Source organism: Myxine glutinosa, chromosome 2, assembly GCF_964187855.1.
Source record: "Myxine glutinosa chromosome 2, kmMyxGlut1.1, whole genome shotgun sequence".
NCBI classification, from domain to species: Eukaryota; Metazoa; Chordata; class Myxini; order Myxiniformes; family Myxinidae; genus Myxine; species Myxine glutinosa.
In genome coordinates this window covers 156317100-156340681 of record NC_136262.1, presented here as the reverse complement: position 1 = coordinate 156340681, position 23582 = coordinate 156317100, and the positions used below count along the sequence as shown (strand labels likewise).

Sequence of the window (23582 nt, the reverse complement as noted above, 5' to 3'; positions counted from 1 at the left end):
TCACCAAATCTCTCCATCCCCCACAAAAATTCCATCTCCTTCAGTGCCTCTTTTCTACATTCCCTAAACTCTCCTGCACTCCATCCTCCCTCCAGCGTCCTTAAACGTATTTTTGACTCGAAGGTCACAAGAAACTCATTTTGCAATAAATGTTCGTTTCCCATTAATCGTACACTTTCTAAAATCCAATCTCACCCCTCCCCTCCAAATCTTCCCCATAACCCCTCCCATCCAAATCTTCCCCATCACCCCCCTCCTAATCCTCCCCATCACCCATCCCTTTCAAATCTCCCCCCACACTGCTCCCCTCCAAGACTCCCCCTCGCCTCGCCCTTCCCCTCCTTGACTCCCCCCTCACCCCTCCCCTCCAAATCTCCCCCATATCCCATCCCTTTCAAATCCCTCCCCTTGTCCCTTCCCTCCTAAACTCCCCCCTCGCCCCTCCCCTTCAAATCTCCCCACCCTCATTTCTTCTCAATTTCCCCCCTCTCACTCCCCCTCCTCAACACGTCCTCCCCACTTCTTCCCTCTTCCAACTCTCACCTCCATCTCCCGCAACCTTCTGCCTCGCTCTGCCCCCTCCTCAAATAACACCTCATTGTGCCTCACCCAATCACCATCAAACCTTTTGTCCGCCCCATCCTTCCCTTTCTCCGAGCTATTCTGAAATCTCTGACACACCTTCAACAGCTCTCCCTACCTCTTCCACCTCTTACCCTACCCCTCCTCCCCCCTGTTCTGTATCCAATGCTCCCCCTTCCTCTTCATTAACGGTATGGACCTCAAACATCCGGGGCCTTCGTTCAAACTCAACTTATCTCTCCATACAGGTTGCTTCTGTCAGACCAGACGTGATCTGCTTAACAGAAACTTTCCTCCTTCATGATGTCTCTGATTCCTTAGTATCTCTCCAGGGTTACTCCCTCCTCCGGTATGATAGACCTGAGCCTCGTCCTGGAGGTGGGGTTGCTATCTTTATCAAAAACTCTCTTCCTCACTCGCCCTGCACTGCACTCTCTCCACCTCATCCCCAGGAATACCTCTGGCTACGGCTTCCCCTTCGCTCCCACCTCTTGTTCATATGTGTGTTGTACCGTCCACCAAACAGTGATGACTCCATCTACATCTCGCTGTCTGATAATATGGACCAACTTCGGTCTACTCATCCTAACTCTCTCTTCCTCATATGTGGTGATTTCAATTGTCACCATGCCAGTTGGCTGGGTGTGGGTACCTCTCTCACCAGCCATGGTTCCTCAGCAAAGGACTTCTGCAACTCACTGGGACTAACACAATCTGTCAATTTCCCGACCCGGATCTCAGTCAACGGAGCATCTTCTCTTCTGGACTTGGTTATGACTAACTCCCCTGAAAATGTCTGCTGCTCTTCTTCTGCTCCAATCGGCTCATCTCATCATGTGCTTGTTAAAGTGGACATCTCTCTGACCATTCTCAGGGAGCCTCCTCAGCGTCGACGAGTCTGGCATTTCACTCAGGCCAACTGGCACAGTCTTCAAGCAGCCATCAATCATCTGGACTGGTCTCCCATCTCTACCACCTCTGACATCAACTCATCCTGGGAATTCTTCCAAAGTAAATTGCTCTCTCTCATGCACAGATTTATCCCATCTCGTCTTCAGTTGTCATACCCTTCCTCCCGTCCATGGTACACGGAATCTTGTGGTGAGGCTGTTGCCCAGAAACAACTTGCCATCGTCTCCTGGAAAGCAAATCCAATGGAAGGAAATCTCATTTCCTTTCACAAAGCCTGAAACAAGTGTGTGTCCACCCTCAGGAGAGCCAGGAAACAATATCTCTCCGTTCTCAAGACCGAACTCTCTTATCTGTCTCCCTCTTCCAAATCCTGGTGGCGTCTGGTAAAATCTGTTTCTGGTGTTTGTTCCCCCTCCATCCCCTCCCTTACCTCAAACGGCGACACAGCTGACTCCGCACGTGAAAAAGCTGATTGTCTCAACTCTGTGTTTGCCTCTAAATCTTGTGTCCCAAACCCATCCCTCTCTGTACCCACCGTACACAGTTGCTCCTGGACTCCATGTCCTTTCCTCCTGACAAGGTGGAAAAGTTTCTGTCAACCCTCGACTCTGATTCTGATTCTGCAACTGGACCTGACGGCATCAGCCCACGGGTTCTAAAATCCTGTTCTTCCGCTCTTTCACTCCCTCTCTCTGTTCTCTTCACCCTCTCTTTTGCTCAAGATCAACTGCCATCTGCTTGGAAATCAGCCAACATCACCGCTTTGCACAAAAAAGGTGCAAAAACAGATCCTAGCAATTACAGACCAATCAGCCTTCTCCCAATTATCAGCAAAGTCATGGAATCCATCATTGCTTCGGATATGAAATCTTTCCTCTTCTCCAATGGCCTGATCTCTGATCATCAATTTGGTTTCAGACCAGGTCACTCTACTCTGGACATGCTGCTTCTGCTGTCTCAACAATGGATGGAGGTCCTCAATGCCAAACAGGAAATTAGAGCTGTCTCCCTCGACATATCACGTGCCTTCGATACGGTCTGGCACCCCGCTCTGCTCACCAAACTCTCCTACTTTGGTATCCATGGAAATCTCCACGCATGGCTGGCGGACTTCCTCTCTCGTCATAGTCAACGTGTGGCCCTGAATGGGTTTCTCTCATCTCCTCTTCCTGTTCAGGCTGGAGTTCCCCAAGGCAGTGTTCTGGGCCCTGTGCTTTTTCTGGTCTTCATCAATGATCTCTCTGACTCTCTTGAAAATCCTCTCTATCTCTTTGCTGATGACTCCACTCTCTGCCACTCCATTCCTCATCCCTCAGATCGGCAGTCTGCAGCCTCCTCACTCTCTGCAGACCTGGACAAAATCACAGACTGGGCAAACAAGTGGAACATGTCTTTCAATCCTGACAAATCTCACACTCTTACGATGTCTCTCCGAAAAGACCGACTGGACAACCCTACCAATCTGCTTTCTGAATAATCCTCTCCAAGAAGTTCTGTCACTCAAGCTTTTGGGTCTCACTATCTGCCATGATCTTTCCTGGGAAAACCACATTTCCAAGCTGGCCTCCAAAGCCAGTCGCCGACTGGGCATCCTCCGTCGTGCGAAGTCCTTCCTTGGCACACCTGAGCTCCTCAACACATACAAGGTTTTCATCCGCAGCTCAATGGAATACTGCTCTCCCCTCTGGGCTGGTGCTCCTGCCTCACACCAAGCTCGTCTTCACGCTGTTGAAACCAAAGCGTTCAGAATCATTGGAATCTCCCGCGATGACGCTATCTCCCAGGGCCCTTCAGTTACTCACCGCAAGCAGGTTGGTGGTCTTTCCGTCTTCTACCGACTCCTCTCCGGCCTTGCTCCCCCAGCTCTCTCTCTGGGCTCTGTCCCCCAAATATTCCTGCAGGTCGCACAAGATCTGCCTGCAACCCTCTTATGGTTAAAACTGCCAAAATCAAGACTCTCTGCTCACCTTCACTCCTTCATTCCTCTTTTCTCCCGCCTCTGGAACAAACTCCCTCACTCTCTTCAATCCCACTCCTCCCTCCAGGTCTTTAAAATGGCTGTTCACCACCATCTCTTATCTTCCCCAATCCAAAACCTTGATCTTTTCTACCCCCGCTAATTTCACCCCAAATCCACTTTTTTGAGGTGACTTTTGTCTTCTTTCCTGGAAGTCCTTGGTGTCCTTGCGTTTTATACCTATCCTGCCTCCCCCCAGGCCCTCTGCCTCCCACACATCTCCCGATGTCCCTGCCCTCAAATGTTGTGTTTGTGTGCTTCCTCCCCTTCTCTCCCCATCTTGTCGACCACTCCCATTTTTATATACTTTGTTTACTTGTTTGTTTGATTTGTTTGTTTGATAAATGTTAGCTCTTTCACAAGCCTCGACTCTGTATACAAAAAATAAAAAAATAAAAAAAATAAAAAAAACTTCCTGCTGCCTTCAACATATCTCCCACAACTCCCGTCAGCCCTCCCGCTTTTCTACTCTGCATTGCTTTTATCGCTTCCTCAACTTACTTCTCAGTTATCTCCTCTGCCGGTCCTAAAACTGGGTTACTCTCTATGTTGCCATCCCATTCATTCTCTGTATTCAACAACATTTCCATATATCTTTTCCATCTTCCTTTAATTCCATCTGGGTCCACAACGATTTGTCCCACTTCATCCTTCAAGCAACTCACCCCCATCACATCACACCTCTCTTTCGCTATCTGCTTTCCAATCCTGAATACCGCTCTCTGACCTCTTCCGAATCCAAGCGTTCTCCGATCATATTCCTACATGCCTCCTGCGCCTTTGCTCCCTCTTTCTTTGCAGCCTTCTTGGCTGCCTAATAACTTTCATGCTCTGCTTTTTCTGCTCCCTTACCCTTCGCCTTCTGCCACTCCTTGAACTTCTTCCTCTTCTCGTCAATCCTCTTTCCAACTTCATCATCCCACCACCATGTTTCCGAGTGCCTCGGTGTTCCTTTTGTCCATCCACATACCTCACCAACGGCTCCCAACAGACTATCTTTCATTGACATCCAACCACGTTCTCGCTCAACCACATCATCCTCTACCCTACTCAGCCTCTCTTTTAATGCCTCCCTTTCTGTCACCTCTTTCAACCTCCACACATTCATTCTCGGTTGGTACTTCACCCGCCGAGCTCTCCTTGCACCTTTCACCCTTATGTCGCAGACAACCAAGTGGTGCTATGAAACAGCCTCCTCCCCCGGGATCACCTTTGTGTCCCGGAGGTGCCCCCTATCTCGCCGACGCACCATCAGGTCGTCAACGGTTGTCGTCGACCCACCTGACGTGTATGTAACAAGCTTATTATCCTCTTTCTGGAACTGAGTTTTACAAATCAATAAATCAGCTCAATCAGCAAACTCCAAAATCCTTTCACCTTCTCCATTTCTCACAACATATCCGTAACCCCCATGAACTCCCTCAAAACCATCCATACTCCTTCCCACATGTCCATTTAGGTCTCCTCCTACCACAACAACTTCCTCATCTTTCACGTTTTCCATCAGCTTCTCTATCGCACACCAGAACTTGTCCTTCTCTTCATCGCTCCGACCAACCTGCGGAGCATATCCCGAGATGACGTTCACCAAGAGCTTTCCAATAATCATTTTCACCATCATCAACCTATCACTCACTCTCGTCACACTCACCACACTGTCTACAAAGTCCTCAGAAAACATGACACCAACACCATTCACGCCCTCCGGGCACCCTTGGCACACAAACTTGTATTTCTGTCCCTGCCTATCCTTCACCATTCTCACACCACTTCCCTTCCATCTCATCTCTTGCACACAACATATGTCCACTCTTCTTCTGACCAATATTTCCACCACTTCTGCCGATCTCTCTGTCATTGTCCCTACATTCCATGTCCCAAACCTCAGAAACCGATCTCCACTTCGGGCTGTACCCTGCCCATATGTAGTTGTGATTGTCATGGTTCTCTTTTTTGAGGCAATGTTTTTTATGGCCAGATGCCCTTCCTGATGTCAACCCTCTTTGTCGCCTCTTACGACACGCAGGGATACGGTGTACGTATTCTAACCAGGGTATACACCGGGAACATATATACGTGTGTGTGTGTGTGTGTGTGTGTGTGTGTGTGTGTGTGTGTGCGTGTGTGCGCGTGTGTGCGTGTGTGTGTAAGGGGGACACGGCCGGGAGAAACAGCCAGGTAGCAAGCCACAGTGTTGTTTGTCCTGGGGTTGTACTTCAGCAGGGAAAGGATGTGAGGAGGAGAGTGAAATGGCCAGGTATGGGAGAAAGGGAAGTATGGGAGAGAATGGATGGAGTGATGTGTGGGGTGCTTCATAGGTTGGAAGGAAGGGTGGAAGATAGATTGAGAAAGATGAATGAGATTGTGTTTGAGTATGCATGTGTCACGTTTGGAGTGAAAGAGTGTGTAGAGAAGGGTGAGAAGGAGGCATGTTTGAGCAGGAGGCAGAGGGAGATCCATGAGTTGAGAATGGAGTTGAGGAGTTTGAATGGAAGATGGAAGAGGGCTGTGGAAGGGGAGAGGAATGGGCTTGAGGTGTTGACGAAGCAGGTGAGGATGAGGTTGGTGAAGTTGAAGAGTGGAAAGGATGAGGAGGCGAAGAAAGGAGAGGCAGAGGAAGAGAAAGAGGTTCTTTGAGAAGCCTTTTCAGTTTATGAAGGATCTGTTGGAGCCGTCTCGATTTGGTGTACTGAAGGTACCAAAGGAAGAGTTGGAAGGTCACCTGCGTGTCACGTATGCAGACACAAGGAGGAACGAAGTGGTGGAGGACATCGAAGGATTGGTGAGACCGACAGAGCCAGGTGTTCCATTTGATTTGTCAGAGCCAAAGATGTCTGAGATTGAGGCAGTTTTGAGGAAGGCACGGGCGGCATCGGCTCCAGGACCAAGTGGAGTGCCATACAAGGTGTTTAAGAGATGTGAAGGCATCAGGCAGTATCTGTGGAAGGCTCTGAAGGTGGTATGGTGGCAAGGAGTGGTGCCCAGTCAATGGACTAGGGCGGAAGGAGTTTATATTCCAGAGCAGGAGGAGGCTGTGACACTGGAGCTTTTTAGACCAATATCATTGCTCGATGTAGATGGGAAGATATTGATGAGTGTCTTTGCGGCACGGCTCTCAGGCTTCATCAGAGGGAATGGTTTTGTGGATGGTTCTGTGCAGAAGGCAGGAATACCAGGATCACCAGGATGCATTAAACACTCGGCAATGGTCTGGCAAGTGTTACGGGAGGCAAAGAGGCAAAGGAAGGATGTGGCGGTGGTATGGCTGGATTTGGAGAATGCATATGGGTCAGTGCCGCATGCCTTGATCAGGTATGCCATGGATTTCTTTTGGGTGCCACGGAGATTTAGGGATTTTTTGATGGCATATTATGATCAGTTTTGGATGCGGTTTGCGACACAGTCCTATGTAACAGAGTGGCAGAAGTTGGAAGTGGGGATCCCAATGGGATGTACCATCTCCCCGATTTTGTTTGTGCTGGTTATGGAGTTGTTGATATGTGCAGTGAGTGGACATGGGAAAGAAGTGGAGCTAGCCCCTGGTCAGAGGTTGCCAGCAATGTTTGCTTTCATGGATGACCTGACAGTTGTCCAACAGTCCGCTGATGCAGCAGTAGAGGTACTGGGGCGACTGGAAAGGTTGATGCGGTGGGCAAGAATGGGAATGGAAGCAAGAAAGTCGAGGAGTGTGATAGTGAGACGAGGAGTGGTGGATAACATGCACAGGTTTGAGCTGGGAGGGGAGGTGGTTCCATCATTGGTAGAGGACCCTGTGAAGAGTTTGGGAAGATGGCATACAGTGGAGTTGAATGATGTGGGAAGAGTGGAGGAGGTCAGAAACAAGCTTTTGAGAGGTTTGAAGAGGATTGATGGATGTGGTTTGCCAGGTAAGTTGAAGGCATGGTGTTTGAAGTTTGGGTTGATGCCACGAGTATTGTGGCCATTGATACAACATACAACATGCATTTTAAAGGCCATTTTCCCTGCTAGAGCGGGGGTTAGACTTGCGGTCCCCATGACAATCTTCTCCATTTTGCCCTATTTTCTGCATCTCTCCTTGTTAACCCCCTTGCCCGCATTTCTTCTTCCACCATCTTTAGCCAAGTCTTTCTCGGTCTTCCCCGTCTTCTACTTCCTTCGACATTCATTTCCATCACTCTTCTCAACCAGTCACTTTCATCCTTCCTCAACACATGACCAAACCATCTCAACCTGTTCCTCTTCACAGCATCAATCACAGGCTCTATTCCCATCATCTTTCGCAATTCATCATTTGTCTTCCTCTCTCTCAACGATACTCCGCACATCCGTCGAACCATTCGCATTTCCACCCTTTCCAACCTTCGTTGCTGCTCTACGTTCATTACCCATGTCTCGCTCCCATAAATCATAACACTTCTCACACATGCAGCATACACCTTTCCCTTCAGCTTCAACGACACTCCCCTCATCATCAGCACGCCACTCAATTCCCGAAACTTCTTCCATGCACATCTCACTCGAGCAACCGTTGCCGAGTCTGATCCACCTTCTCCATTCAGCATGTCTCCGAGGTAGCAAAATGTTTTCACACCTTCCAGCTTCACGCCGTCTCCAAGATCCAACTCAACATTTCCTCCATCTGCAGCTCCCTCTGTGCACACCTTACATTTGAATGTAGCTGCCACACTGGTTAATGACCCTCTCAGACCACTACATTTTTGATGAACCCACTCAGCGCACATTGTACACTGAATGGAGTTCACTCCGACACCCTTCCTACACACAGCACAGGGCCACTTCCCAGTTCTTTCCACCTCACCACATGCTTTACCACTTGCCATCACCTTCGTCTTTCCGAAATTCACCTTCAGACCTTTTGTCTCCATACATTCCTTCCACGTGTTCATCTTTTCCTTCAGTCCATCCATACTTTCCGCAATCAACACCAGATCATCTGCATACAACAACTCCCACGGTAAACCCTCCTTTACGTTCTGAGCCAGCACCTCCATCACAGCTACAAATAGTAGTGGACTTAGTACCGACCCCTGATGCACTCCCACCTTCACCTCAAACTCACCACTGTTCCCGTCCTTCGTCCTTACAGCTGTGCGCGCTCTTTTGTACATTGCCATCACTACTCTGATCAACCATTCCTCCACTCCTAACTTCCTCAATGCCCATGTCAATACTTTGCATGGAACCCGATCGAATTGTGGCCATTGATGATGTATGATATTGCAATTGGGCATGTAGAGAGGATGGAGGTTGTGGTGAGTGGGTTTGTGAGGAGGTGGTTGGGAGTGCCACGCTGTTTGACGAACATTGCCTTTTATGGTCAGGGTGGAAAACTCCAGTTTCCCTTGACATCATTAACCGAGGAGTTTAAGGTGGTGAGGGTGCGGGAGTTCATGATGTTGCGGGATTCAAGTGATGCAGTGGTAAAGAATGCTCTCCCAGAGAAGACGGGAAGTCGGAAGTGGAATGCAAGAGCGGAGGTGGACGAGATGGAGGAGCGGTTGCAACAGGAGGAGGTCATGGGGATGGTACAGCATGGGAAGCATGGCTTGGGGTGGATGGAGCATGAGCGATGGGGAAAGGCATGTGTGAAAGAGAGGAGGAAGATGGTTGAGAGGGAGTTGAGAAGAAAGGAAGAGGAGGGGAGACATGTGAAAGCAGTCGGTCAGGCACAGCAAGGTGCTTGGACTAAGGGGGAAGGTGTGCGGGTGAGGATATTGAAGTGGCAAGAGATTTGGAGGATGGAGCCAATATTGTTGAATTTCCTATTGCGGGCAACGTATGATGTGCTTCCGTCACCAGTAAACTTGAGATTGTGGGGGTTGTTGCAGGAGGAGAGATGTTATTTGTGTGGAGGTGTGGGAACGGTGCAGCATGCACTGAGTGCATGCTCGGTAGCATTGGCAGCAGGAAGATACAGGTGGCGACATGATCAGGTGCTGGCGGTGGTGGTGCAGATGGTGCAACAAGAGGTGCTGAGATCGAGAGAGAGAAGAGTGGAGAAGGAGACTGATGGGGTAGAGGTGTGGTTTGACAAAGAGGGCCAAGTGGAAAGAGGTGGAAAGAGGAGGAGGAGGTGGAAAGCAAGAGGGCTGTCAGATGATTGTGATTGGCAGGTGGTGGCAGATCGAAAGCCACAATTGGTATTCCCAGAGGAGATCTGTGTGACAAGGTTGCACCCTGACATTGTCATTTGGTCAAGTGCAACAAGACAGGTCATCTTAGGGGAGTTGTCGGTACCTTGGGAAGAGAACATGGAGGAGGTGCACGAGAGGAAGAGAGGAAAGTACAGTGAGCTGGAGGCAGAGTGCCGGGAGAAGGGTTGGCGCGTTTCGTGTCAGCCATTTGAGGTGGGGTGTAGAGGGTATATTGGCAATTCCTTTTCTGCATTTCTTGCTAGGCTGGGAGTGTGTGGGACAGAAAGAAGGAGGATGTGTGACAAGGTGGCCCAGGTTGCCTTGAAAGGCTCATTTTGGAGATGGAGGAAGTTTATGGAGGCACGTCGAACGGTGTAGGTTGGTTGTGTGTGTGTGGTTTTTTTTTAGTGTTACCATTATTACTTCTTATTTTGTGTATATGAGTGAGTGGGTGAGGGTGTGTGTTTTTGCATGAATTAATTTTTGCATGAGTGTGTGTTTTTGTGTGTTGAGTGGTGTATGATGTAAGTGTAGGTGGTTGTTTGGTTGGTATTCTGTATGTATGTGTGTGTATGTGTGTATATGGGTGTGTATGTGTATGTATGAATGATCTGGTGTGTTTGTTGGTGAGTGGTGAAGGGTATAAAGGTGGGTGTTTGAGTGTTCCACCATGTTTGTTTGGTGCTGTGGATTCTGGATGTGGTGGTGTTGTTGTTGTTGTTGTTCGCACTGGCTGGGGGTGGGGGTATGTACGCATCCAGGTGCAGTTGCTGCATGTGGATGTGTACATGCCCCTGCTGGCCCACCTTAGCTGACCGTATCGAGGTTGAAGGGCCGAAATGGGATGATGCTGAGGACCTTGACTGAGGACCCGGTCAGTGCAGCACACTTGTGACCAGGTGTGTTTTGAACTTATGTATATACAGACTTGGCATTTAATATGGAATATTTTTTTTGTGGGGGTGAACTTACTTTTCAAGATGTCTTAGAACCAAAAGTTCATTGGAATTATGTTGAAATTATTCTAGATTTTGTTAATGTGACCTTTAAAAGAAACAAAAAACACATTTGACATTTCGAAACAAATACATTGATCCTTGAAAGTGATGTAAACTGATATCGAACTCAATTCATGGACAGTACTGTGTTAAACTTCTGTACGTTTTCCAGAAGTATCTCTTTATTTTGCACATTAGCCAAAATTTTTTTTAACAAAAACAAAAGTTAAATTACGGCTGGGATTACGGACAGTAAAATTACAGTTCAGTACTTCGTGTAACCCCCACGAGCATTCAGGAGAGCACGTACACGTCGAGGCATGCTGTTCACGAGATTTGCCAAGGTTTGGACAGGAATCGCTTGCCATGCAGTGACAATAGCCTGCTGCAATTCACGCACAGAGGTCGGCTGCTGGTCCAAGTGGTCGATTTGACGCGTTAATTCTGCCCACAAGTTCTCTATCGGATTCATATCCGGGGACATGGCAGGCCACTCCATATGCTCTACACCACGGTCAGCAAGAAAGTGTTGGATCATGCGAGCACGATGAGGCCGTGCATTGTCATCATGGAAGACAAAGTTTCGTCGAAAGGCTGCACGAGCAAATGGAAGCAATGTTTCTTCCAGAATGGCCCTGTGCTTGAACTGGTTCAGGTTTCCATTCAGAACAACCAGGTCAGTTTTGCCCCCTGCATGAAAAGCAGCCCAAACGGTCACCCCACCACCTCCAGCTTGGACTCTTGGCACTATACAATCTTTGTTGTAGGCTTCATGCACTTGTCTGCGCACTCGGACGCGGCCATCTTGACGACAGACCAGAAATCTAGACTCGTCACTGAAGATCACGTGATTCCAGTGTCCTGGCTGCCATTGACGGTGCTCTCTGGCCCACTGCAATCGGCACTGGCGGTGTTGTCTGGTCAGGCGTGGCTTTCTCAGGGGATGCCTGACACGATAGCCTGCTTGAACCAGTCATTGGTTGACTAGCCTTCTGGATACAGGCACATTTGTCAGTTGCTGCCACTCAGCCCTAAGCTGATTAACTGACTTGGTACGGCCATTGTGGACTAACCGGTGCAGCTGGCGATCATCCCTCCTTGTGGTTCTGCGGGGACGTCCTGGCCCCGGTATTGGAGTAGGGTCACCCCTCTGAGCATTTCGTTTCAGGATCTTTGACACCTGACCTTGAGTGATGCCATACTGCCGAGCAATAGCACGCTGTTTCATGCCGTAATTTCGTAAAGCCACCACTCCATTACAAACAGCATTGTCGAGTTGACGGACCATCTCCAGAGGAAGCGACAATAACTTATGGAGACGTGCAGCAGTTGTTTTCCACTAATACAGAACGCAACAACCCTTGTATACCTGACTGTGAAGCCAATCATCAAATGCACCTGTCCGTACATTTTGCCACGCCACCTGTGATATAATCCTGTTGTTGACTTCTTGCTGCGACAGACAATCAGTGACATGGTTCTTTTAACAAATAAATCACCAAAGTGTGAAAGAAACTCACTAGATTGATATACTGAGTTAAGAAAGTAAACCCAAGTCAAGGAAAAAAAATAAAAAAATATCCATATTAAATGCCTGTGTGTGTGTGTGTATATATATATATATGTATATATATATATATGTATGTGTATATATATGTATGTATATATATATATATATATATATATATATATATATATATATATATATATATATATATATATATATATATATATATATATATATATATATATATATAAATAAATAAATTTTATATATATATATATATATATATATATATATATATATATATATATACATACATACATATACACATACATATATATATATATATAACACACACACACACACACACACACACACACACACACACACACACACACACACACACACACACACACACACACACACACACACACACACACACACACACACTGCATTCAGAAAGTATTTAGACCCCTTCACTTTTTTCACATTTTGTTATGTTGCAGCCTTATGTTGAAATCGTTTAAATTCAAATTTTTTTGGAACACAGAGAGAGGGAGAGATCGTATCAGAGAGAGAGAGTGATCGTAAGATCGTATCTGAGGGAGAGAGGGAGAGAGGGAGAGAGGGAGAGAGGGAGAGAGAGGGAGAGAGAGGGAGAGAGAGAGAGAGAGAGAGAGAGAGAGAGAGAGGTGGGGGAGAGATCGTGATCGAGAGATCGAGAGATCGAGAGATCGAGAGATCGAGAGATCGAGAGATCGAGAGAGAGAGAGACAGAGACAGACAGAGACAGACAGAGACAGAGAGAGACAGCGACAGAGACAGCGACAGAGACAGCGACAGAGACAGAGAGATGTCAAAACTGGTTCTTAGACAGTGATGTTCACCATAGCGAAGAGATTGTGAGATAAGCATGTTTGTGTGAAGTTGTCCAGCAATCCAGCTGATAATAATGGCACCATGTTTACAAAATGTGGTTTTCTAAGACGACATTAAATGCTGTTTTCAATGTGAGCTGTGTTAAATCCAAAGCCAATGTTAGGGAAGAATACTCAACTGACACTGCAGGACAATATTTTTTTTAAATGCAAGGTAAACCAGCTTTCAAGTAAAACAGTGAAAATGTTCAAACAAGTTTGTGGCGTCTCATTCGCTTGTGATGAGTGGCAATAGATTTCTTTCCTGGATTCTCTCAACTTGACAAAATGTTCACCTTCCAAGGTCAGGAAGCTTGAGCTAAGTGAGGGACTCTCTCCTATCCTGCATTCTGCCCCTATTCTATTGCTCCTTAAAATTCTTCCAAATTCTACACCTTCCAACCCTTCCTCCCCCCCTTGCATACATGATATGTAAAAGACCCAACACCAGTTTGTAATGTTGAAAAGTTCAACAATATCATGGAGACAAGAAACGAATGTATGACAACTTCAAACAATATCACAGGATTTAACAATGCAGACGATTGATCAGCATATAGATTAGAGTATATCTGAGAATAGGAACGACCGGAATCAAAGTAGCTCTGCTTGGCGACTTGCAGTTACATTTATTACAGTAGTCTATGGTCCTTTCAGGAATGGGCGAGGCCAATTACAACTCTTGATCAGCAATATCCAGAACATGACCAGGATAACAAACTTACGCAGACTGGAATTTCAAACAACATGCGCTACTTATAGAGTTGCAGTTATATTTTTACAAACTAACTAATATGCAGTGCAAATCAAAACATTTATTCTATTTCAAACTATGTACCAGTTCTGATAACAAATAAAGTTGAGCTTCATGCAATTTGCTATGTAGCCCACAAGTACAAACAAGAAAGAGCAATCAGAGATTGCAGACCCCTGCCAGGACATGTTTTTATTGTTTTTAAGGCTTTTGTGTTAAAATGTGGTGGCTGGACCACATGTCCAATGACACCATCATTTTTTTTTTCCTCCACCAATTTATCCCTCGATGACGATCAACAAATTTCATCTTGATCAGATGAAGTTTTGTACTTGTCGAATTATGACGTCATAATGGAGGCACCTATGACATCACCATTAACATATGTTATTCCACATGGAGAGTTCTTTACAACTAGCCGAAACCCGTGGAACATCCACGGAAGGGAGGATGTGGTGTATGGATAGAGTGTACCATTATGGATGGCATAGGGGATTTGCTTGTCCGAGTAAGAGTTAGGAAGAAAGATGAGAATGAAGAGTGCGTATATGAACAACGATCGCCGACACCGGCACAAATGCATGCTCTGGATTGTCCAATCAGCGGACGGCTTGCTTCGCCTTCGCCCAGCAGACGCCAATACGATGGCGTCGTAAGACGGCGTCGTATCGGCAGTTAATCGGATGCTTTTGGGCCCCAACGTCGGCTAATTCTGATTTTTCGAGTATGGCGGTTCGTAGATCGTAAATCCATTAGTGCCGTGGGCATCGGGTCACTGGGTGCGGCGTAAAAGGGATAACAAAGTCGAGTCCTTACGCTATTATTATATAGACGAGCCGAAACCCGTGGAACATCCACGGAAGGGAGGATGTGGTGTATGGATTGAGTGTACCATTATGGATGGCATAGGGGATTTGCTTGTCCGAGTAAGAGTTAGGAAGAAAGATGAGAATGAAGAGTGCGTATATGAACAACGATCGCCGACACCAGCACAAATGCATGCTCTGGATTGTCCACTCAAGACGGCTTGCTTTCGCCTTCGCCTGTCCAATCAGCGGACGGCTTGCTTCGCCTTCGCCCAGCAGACGCCAATACGATGGCGTCGTAAGATGGCATCGTATCGGCAGTTAATCGGATGCTTTTGGGCCCCAATGTCGGCTAATTCTGATTTTTCGAGTATGGCTGTACGTGATAAACAAAGAGCGTGGTTCGTAGATCGTAAATCCATTAGTGCCGTGGGCATCGGGTCACTGGGTGCGGCGTAAAAGGGATAACAAAGTCGAGTCCTTACGCTATTATTATATAGATGAGCCATGTCTCAATTTTCTCTATGCAGCGCTTTCGGAGATATAGAGGTGCAAAGTTTTTCGGTTTTTCCAAGATGGCGCCCATACCACGTGACGTAGGACGTCATAATTATCAGTAAAAAAATAATACAGGTGGGGGGTGCATCTATGGTGAAAATTTCCATTCAATTTCAAATTTTCAAATTTCAACAATTTCATTTCAATTAAATGTTATATTTTGAACATGAATCGGAAAACAAGCTTAACAGAACTTTAGCTCTGAACGCGCAGTGAGGAGTTAGATTTTTTTTCTTAGAGTCCATCTGTCTGTCTATCTGGCAGTCAAACAAAATTAAAATTCATTCCAAATAGAAAATTTGATTTGACAGATGGCATAAAGGACACAAACAACAGGCATGAACTAATGGAACGTGTTAAACAAGGTGGTGCAAAAGATGGTGCATCAACCGCGGTAAACTTCCGGTCTTTATTTATTTATTTTTCCTCTGCCTTTAAAATCTTTATTTTATTTTAAATTGAATTATATACTTGAACACTGCAGAACACAAATCGCCTTCTTCTCACTTTCAAAACATCTCTGTTTAGCAGTACTTCGACGGCATTTTACGTGATCACAACCAATCAAATTTGCCGCTCGCAGACTGCGCAGGTAATTTCTCCACACTATGTGGGGTAACGTGTTCAATTAACTCTCTGGTTGTTGTTAAGTGGTGGTTGTTGCATGGTCCTCCTGTTCTATCACCAACCCCTGGACGGGTATATCCACCACTGTACTATACAGTGCAATGAAATAATGGACGTCATCCTAACTCATCTTTTAGCGATTCGCTCAAAGTTTTTTAACAAGAGTAAAACAAGAAAGCTTCTCCACATATTATTAATTACACGTACTCAAAAAATAATCATTACCTGCAACGTGAGTCCCACCAATGTCACTGCAAAGTGGGTTTCGACCGAGAAATACTCGCACAATTACTCAAAATTAGAAAGACCCTGTGTACAGGTGCACGATTTCAGGATAATAAACTAGGACGGCACTCAGTAGAGAGCATATACCTACACCTGGTTGGGCATATCACTCAATAGTGAAGAATCACTGAAAAAATTATACTAGCTGGATCCGGATGAATGAATGAATGAATGAATGAATGATCGTTTTAAGGCCATTTTCCCCGCTAGAGCGGGGGGTTAGCCTTGCAGGCCCCATGCCAATCATGGTTCACTGTTTGAGGCAATGTTTTTATGGCTGGATGCCCTTCCTGACGCCAACCCTTAGTCGCCTCTTACGATGTGCAGGGATACAGTGTACCTATTCTAAATCGGGGTACACACCGTGATCATTCATCCCAGCAAGCTGGTACTCAATTTGCCGACCTCGGAAGGATGACAGGCTGAGTGAACCCCCCTGGCGTTAATTCAGCGATCGACCGGGATTCGAACCCTGGATCCTAGGATCCCAAGCTGGCACCCTAACCGCTAAGCCAACACCAGGCCAACAACACCAAGCTAAGCAAACACATCCGGATCTTCACCAAAATTTTATCAAATCGTCCTTGTCAGACACCCAAACCGGTCCACCAAGTTTTGTCCAAATCCGTCCACAACTTTTTGAGATATCCTGGTATTTATCGTTTTCAGCCTCCCAATGGTGAAGAATCACTTAAAAGTTCTAGTAGCCGGATCCGAATCCGGATCTTCACCAAAATCGAATCAATTGGTCCTTCTCACATATGCTACCTCTCTGCCAACTTTCGTCCCAATCCATCCACAACTTCTTGAGATATTTTGTTCACAAACAGACAGACAGGGCTGAAAACATAACCTCCATCCACCTTTGGTGGCGGAGGTAACAAGCCTGTGCTTTTCTCATAGAGCAATGTACAATACATAATGGTGCGCCAACCTGTGATGGTGACCACAATGCCGATAACATTTCTTTCAATCACACCTTCATGTATGGTACCGGTGCGTTTGTGTACCAATTTGATAGCAAGACCATGAAGGCTCAAGTCAACAAATCACTCACTTTTGGGGGTGGAGGGGGTTAGACACGTGATACAGCCAACATCATTCCATGTTAAACTACCTTCTCTGACAACGTCTCTCCAGATATACAGTACTGTACACACTGCACAAGCAGACAATGGTTTCAGCAAAAGGAGATGATAAAACATCAACATCAATAAAAGTGCAGACACATTACGTCACCGTCAATTTTGTGAATGGAAGTGACAAGGCATTATATAAATAAATAAAGCAAATTGCACTGGCAGCACCAGCAATGCAAAGCACTTGTGTTTTCACAACCTCTCGGAATTCCTGCACACAAAAGGGGGATCATCATCATCGCCATTGGCTTTATCCTCCTGAGATTTGGAGGGTTTTATCGACGGTAATTTGACGCAACAAATGGAAGCCTCTGAGGACACGGTAGAGCTTTAATTGACAAGACGCTCTGCCATTCCCACAATTATATTGCTGCACAAGCTCGTCGGACAGAGAGACCGCGTGAGGACGAAGATCGACACCGGGAATGTCGAAAGGAAAAAATTCCACAAACAACACAACCTGACTGAGGTAACTGACAGGATTTAAATTAATGTTTTAAATGTACACGGAATTTAAAAAACGATGTTAGAAAAATTCCCAAGACGAAGAAGAAAAATAACATCGGTATAAAAATAACGCAGAAACCCGCGAATAAGGAGGCGGAAGATCGACGACAAGGCTGCGGACAAGGCGCCGCCGCCATTTTGAGCCGCTCGCCTCACGGGCCCCACTGGCCCCACTGGCAATAGACATCTTCACAAGCCAAAAACCACTAAACGCTCAACCACCGACCGGACAAACGATTGTACGCCGAGCAGGGAACGACGAACCGGGATTAATAAAGATTAAAAGCTTCGGACAAGCAAACGCGGGACCGACCCGGCCTCCGATGGGAGCCGTCCACCTTTGGATCATGATACAAGTACCAATGACGAACCCTCGTACGTTATACAATGGTTGCGATATGTCCGTGCTGGTTGTCCGCGACCAGGCGACGCATCTGCGCGGGAAGGAAGCAAAGGGATGCGAAAAAGAAAACCTTCTCGGAACGGGCCTCGGAAGGCTATCGGCCTCCATTTTGGGTGCGACCGAACCCGGACGAGATTCTTACCGAGCAGCAGCAGCTTCAGCTCCCGCCTCGCATCCCGCTTGTCCCGACGGAGCTGCCGTTCGATCTCGGCGTTGATTCTCTTCGCCTCCTTCAGCTCCTCGCTCAGGCAGCACGCCATGACCGACTGGAGCGTCATGGAGCGCCGGGCTCCTCCCCGGATCGCCCTACTATCTCTCTATCTGCTCGTCTTTGCCTTCCTTTTCCTCGTCGGTTCTTCGGCTGAGTCCTGGTTATGACTTATGTTTCTTTCTTTCTTTCTTTCACCGGACCCGAGACCGTGTTCGACCCCGTCGCTCGCCGATCGTTCCCTCACAGTTCACACTGAGAATTTATCCTTCAAATATTGCGAACGGGTTCTTCTTCTTCAACTTATTCTTCCCTCTCTTGTTTTTCGGCTCAATTTTCCTTATTACATTCGTCCCTTTCTCCGGACTTTGCGAATCTTCCCACGGGAGTCGGCGTCGAACCGGTCTCGTCAATCCTGCGCACCCGTGGCAAGATGGCGCTCGGAGGAATCTTGCTCTTCTCGATAGCGATTCTCATGGAGGATTTTTTTCTCTTCCTCTCCCTGTTCTGTTATTCAACCCCCTCTCCCCTCCTTTCCACCTTCCAAAGCAACCAATCCTCCATTTTCTCTTATACGCAGCCCCTCTTCCCTCTCTTGCACGCCTCCTTCAGCGACCTCCTCTTCTCCTCCCTGTGCTCCGTTTTCTTCTCCCCCACTTTTTTCTTCCCCCCCCCCTTTTTTACTTCCCCTCCCCCCTTTTCTTCTTTTTCCCCCCTTTTCTTCTTTTTTCCCCCCTTTTCTCCCTCACCAAAAATACACATGGAACTTGTACGCAGTAGAAGGCCATCTGGCCCAACAGGGCTGCGTTACATCCACATCATATCAATTGCATCATGTCACAGTTTACCAACTGAGGGTGGAGGAGAAAGGTTGGTGTTGGCTTAACGGTAAAGGTGGCTGCCTGGGATTCTGGGGTCTTGAGTTCGAGCCCCATCATATCTTTGAAATAAACACCATGTGGGTTAACTCAGCCTGTCATCCATCTGAGGTCGGTATAATGAGCACCAGCTCATTGCTAAAAGGGACACTGCATTAGCGGCACAACCCTCGTCAACCTCATCAATGATGCACTTGCAGGGTCATGGGCGTCGATGGGTGGGTGGCCAGGATGGGTGACGGGGAGACATATCCCCCCCATCCTCCTGACAAGGGGGGGAGGGAGGATCATCCCCACACCCTCCTGACATGGGGAGGAGGGATGATCCCCACACCCTCCTGACATGGGGAGGAGGGATGATCCCCACACCCTCCTGACATGGGGGGAGGGATGATCCCCACACCCTCCTGACATGGGGACGAGGGATGATCCCCACACCCTCCTGACATGGGGACGAGGGATGATCCCCACACCCTCCTGACATGGGGGGAGGGATGATCCCCACACCCTCCTGACATGGGGAGGAGGGATGATCCCCACACCCTCCTGACATGGGGGGAGGGATGATCCCCACACCCTCCTGACATGGGGGGGAGGGATGATCCCCACACCCTCCTGACATGGGGGGAGGGATGATCCCCACACCCTCCTGACATGGGGGGAGGGATGATCCCCACACCCTCCTGACATGGGGGGAGGGATGATCCCCACACCCTCCTGACATGGGGGGGAGGGATGATCCCCACACCCTCCTGACATGGGGGGAGGGATGATCCCCACACCATCCTGACATGGGGGGGAGGGATGATCCCCACACCCCCCCCTGACATGGGGGGGAGGGATGATCCCCACACCCCCCTGACATGGGGGGGAGGGATGATCCCCACACCCCCCCTGACATGGGGGGGAGGGATGATCCCCACACCCCCCTGACATGGGTGGGGGAAAGGATGATCCCCACACCCTCCTGACATGAGGGGGAGGGATGATCCCCACACCCTCCTGACATGGGGGGAGGGATGATCCCCACACCCTCCTGACATGGGGGGGAGGGGTGATCCCCACACCCTCCTGACATGGGGGGGAGGGGGATGATCCCCACACCCTCCTGACATGGGGGGGGTGATCCCCACACCCTCCTGACATGGGGGAGGGGCGAGATGATCCCCACATCCTCCTGACATTGGGGGGAGGGATGATCCCCACACCCTCCTGACATTGGGGGGAGGGATGATCCCCACACCCTCCTGACATTGGGGGGAGGGATGATCCCCACATCCCCCTGACAATAGGGGGGGACGGATGATCCCTACACACCCCTGACATGGGGGGGGGGGGAGGGATGATCCCTACACACCCCTGACATGGGGGGGGAGGGCTGATCCCCACACCCCCCTGACATGGGGGGGAAGGGATGATCCCCATACACCCCTGACATGGGGGGGGGGGGGGAGGGATGATCCCCATACACCCCTGACATGGGGGGGGGGAGGGATGATCCCCATACACCCCTGACATGGGGGGCGAGGGATGATCCCCATACACCCCTGACATGGGGGGGAGGGATGATCCCCACACCCCCCTGGCAAGATGGGGGGAAGGATGATTTCCACACACCCCTGACATGGGGGGGGGGGACGGATGATCCCCACATCCTCCTGACAAGAGGGGAGGAGGGATGATCCCGCCACACCCCTGACATGGGGGGGAGGGATGATCCCCACACCCACCTGACATGGGGGGGAAGGGATGATCCCCACACCCCCCTGACATGGGGGGGAAGGGATGATCCCTCTTGACAAACTTGACAATTAGTGTGCTCCGACTGTCGTAAAGAAGAAGAAACCTCGCTATACCTCGATGCATGTATCATAAGTGGAGAATATCAGAAGTAACTTTCCAACTCCAAGGAGGGAAATTGTGTCGACCGAATGTCGGGTAACTGTAAGCTTGTATCTTCGGCCCCATCAGAGGGATGGGGCTTGTTAATTAGCGAGGGATTATGGGTAATTGATTCTGTAAATTTATTCCCCTGGTCCTCCTTATGACACCGCACTAGACACCTAGCCAGAAATCGCCCATTAAACACAATAATTAAAAAACCAAACGGAAATCAGGCATCGACCATTACCGCTGGCGCCGCAGCCGCTACATCACCACAGACACCACAGGCACAGGCAGGTCTGACTGAGACTGAGACTGACACAGCCACAGACTGAGAGCCATGCCCCGAAGTGATTGGTCCGAGGTTTGATTGGCAGAAGCACTGGTAAGGTGGAACTCGGTGATAGGGTCGGACACCTGACGTGTTAAGATGACGTCACAGCCTGGACGATAAAAGAACACTGGCCAACATTTTCTCTTGCGCCTTCTCGTTTTGGAACTGTTGGTGAACGGTCGCTATTGCTCTTTCCCCTTCTTGTTGAGGATCTCATCGTGAATGGTCGTGAGCCGACACCTTCTCGGGCCTTCTGATTCTGGATCCGATGGCGAACGGTCGCATTTTGATCTCTCTCAGCATCTATTTGAGAGGTTAAGTGGTGCCTGGTTGAAATTGAACCCGAGCAAGTGCGAAATTTTCAGGAGAGAGGTGACCTACCTGGGTCACGTGATTAACGGGAGCGGCGTGGCCACTGACCCTGGGAAGATTAAATCTGTAAAAGAGTGGCCCGCCCCCAAAAATGTAAGGGAAGTCAGAGGATTTTTGGGCTTCTGATCTTGCTACAGGAGATTTGTGGCAAATTTCACAAATTGCAAGATCCTTTCCACAAATTGACGGAGAAAGGAGCCCGATTTATATGGTCAGAGAGCTGCATCGAGGCATTCAGTCACTTTAAACAACATCTGGTGGAGGCCCCAGGTTTGGCATACCCGACGGATGATGGCAATAACATCCTTGATACCGATGCGAGCCAGGAAGGATTGGGAGCTGTGTTGTCACAAATGCAACAGGGAGTCGAGAGGGTAATTGCGTATTGCAGTCGGGCACTTTCGAGGCCCGAACGAAATTATTGCATTACCCACAAAGAACTATTGGCCCTACTGTCTGCAGTTGGACACTTTCAACCTTACCTTTATGGGAGGGAGTTTGTGATCCGGGTAGATCATGCCTCCTTACAATGGCTTCTTCGGTTCAAAGAACCGGACGGACAAATTGCAAGGTGGCTTGGGAGGCTGCAGCAATATAATTTCTCTGTGCAAGATAGGCCCGGCAAAGCACATGCCAATGCAGACGCTCTCTCTCGGCGCCCCTGTTGTGATAGACAGGAAGCCAAGGATCCAATTGGGCAGGATCAAATTGATGCATGCCTATATGCAGCGAGAGTGACCAGGCGAACTTTGCCACAACCCCCACCTGAATTGGGTGATGTGAATTAGCGACAGAGTCAAAGGGAGGATCCCGTTTTGGGTCCCATTTTTCATTGGCTGAAGCAGGACAAAAGACCTTCTTGGGAGGAAATTGGTCCACACGGGGCCCAGGTAAAGGCCTAATGGGCACAATGGCAGATGTTGGGTTTGAAGGATGGCCATTTGTATAGGAAGTGGGTAATACCAACGGGCGATGTAGCTTCCTGGTTGATAGTTGTACCGGACAAATTGAAGGAGGTGGTTATGGGGCACGTACATGGGACTAGGACAATGGGACATTTGGGCGTGGCCAAAACCTTGTCCAAATTGCGGCCGAGGTTCTACTGGGTGAATTTGGGCAGAGACATTCAAAATTGGGCGAGATCCTGCGACCTCTGCCGCGGTAGGAAGGGACCCTCACGTACGTGCAAGGCCCCGCTCCAGGTGTACAATGTGGGAGCGCCACTTGAGCGGGTGGCAGTAGATGTGGTGGGGCCCCTGCCAGCCACCCGCTGGGGGAACCGGTACATCATGGTGGCAATGGACTATTTCACAAAATAGCCAGAAGCCTACCCATTGCCCAACCAGGAAGCCCGGCTGGTAGCTCAAGTTCTAGTTGAGGGATTCTTCTCCCGGTTCGGCGTATCCAGAGAGCTGCACACCGACCAAGGCCGGAACTTTGAATCCATGCTCCTGCGGTCGGTGTGCGAGCTCCTCCAAATTAATAAGACAAGGACGACCCCTCTTATGCCTCAATCAAATGGGATGGTGGAGAGGTTTAACCGAACATTGTTAACCCAATTGGCCCTCTTCACCTCCGAGCACCAGCAGGATTGGGTCGAGCATCTCCCCTTTGAATTGATGACATACCGGACCGCGCAGCATGCGACCACTCAGTGCACCCCCGCCTTGTTGATGTTCGGTCGGGAGATGCGAGTCCCCACAGATTTGTTGATGGGACCGTCCCCAGAGGAACTGGGTGAAGCATCTGTGGAAAGCTGT

General features: G+C 48.6%; 1 protein-coding gene across 1 annotated transcript in view; it reads right to left on the bottom strand.

The window, feature by feature from the left end:
• LOC137421144 (guanine nucleotide-binding protein subunit alpha-11) overlaps positions 1-19016 on the bottom strand; it is a 105032-nt gene extending 86016 nt beyond the window's left edge. The window contains 1 exon segment of the mRNA XM_068106891.2: positions 18289-19016. Coding sequence (XP_067962992.1) covers positions 18289-18424 — 136 coding nt within the window. The 5' untranslated portion in view covers positions 18425-19016.
• Between the last annotated feature and the right edge of the window lie 4566 nt (positions 19017-23582).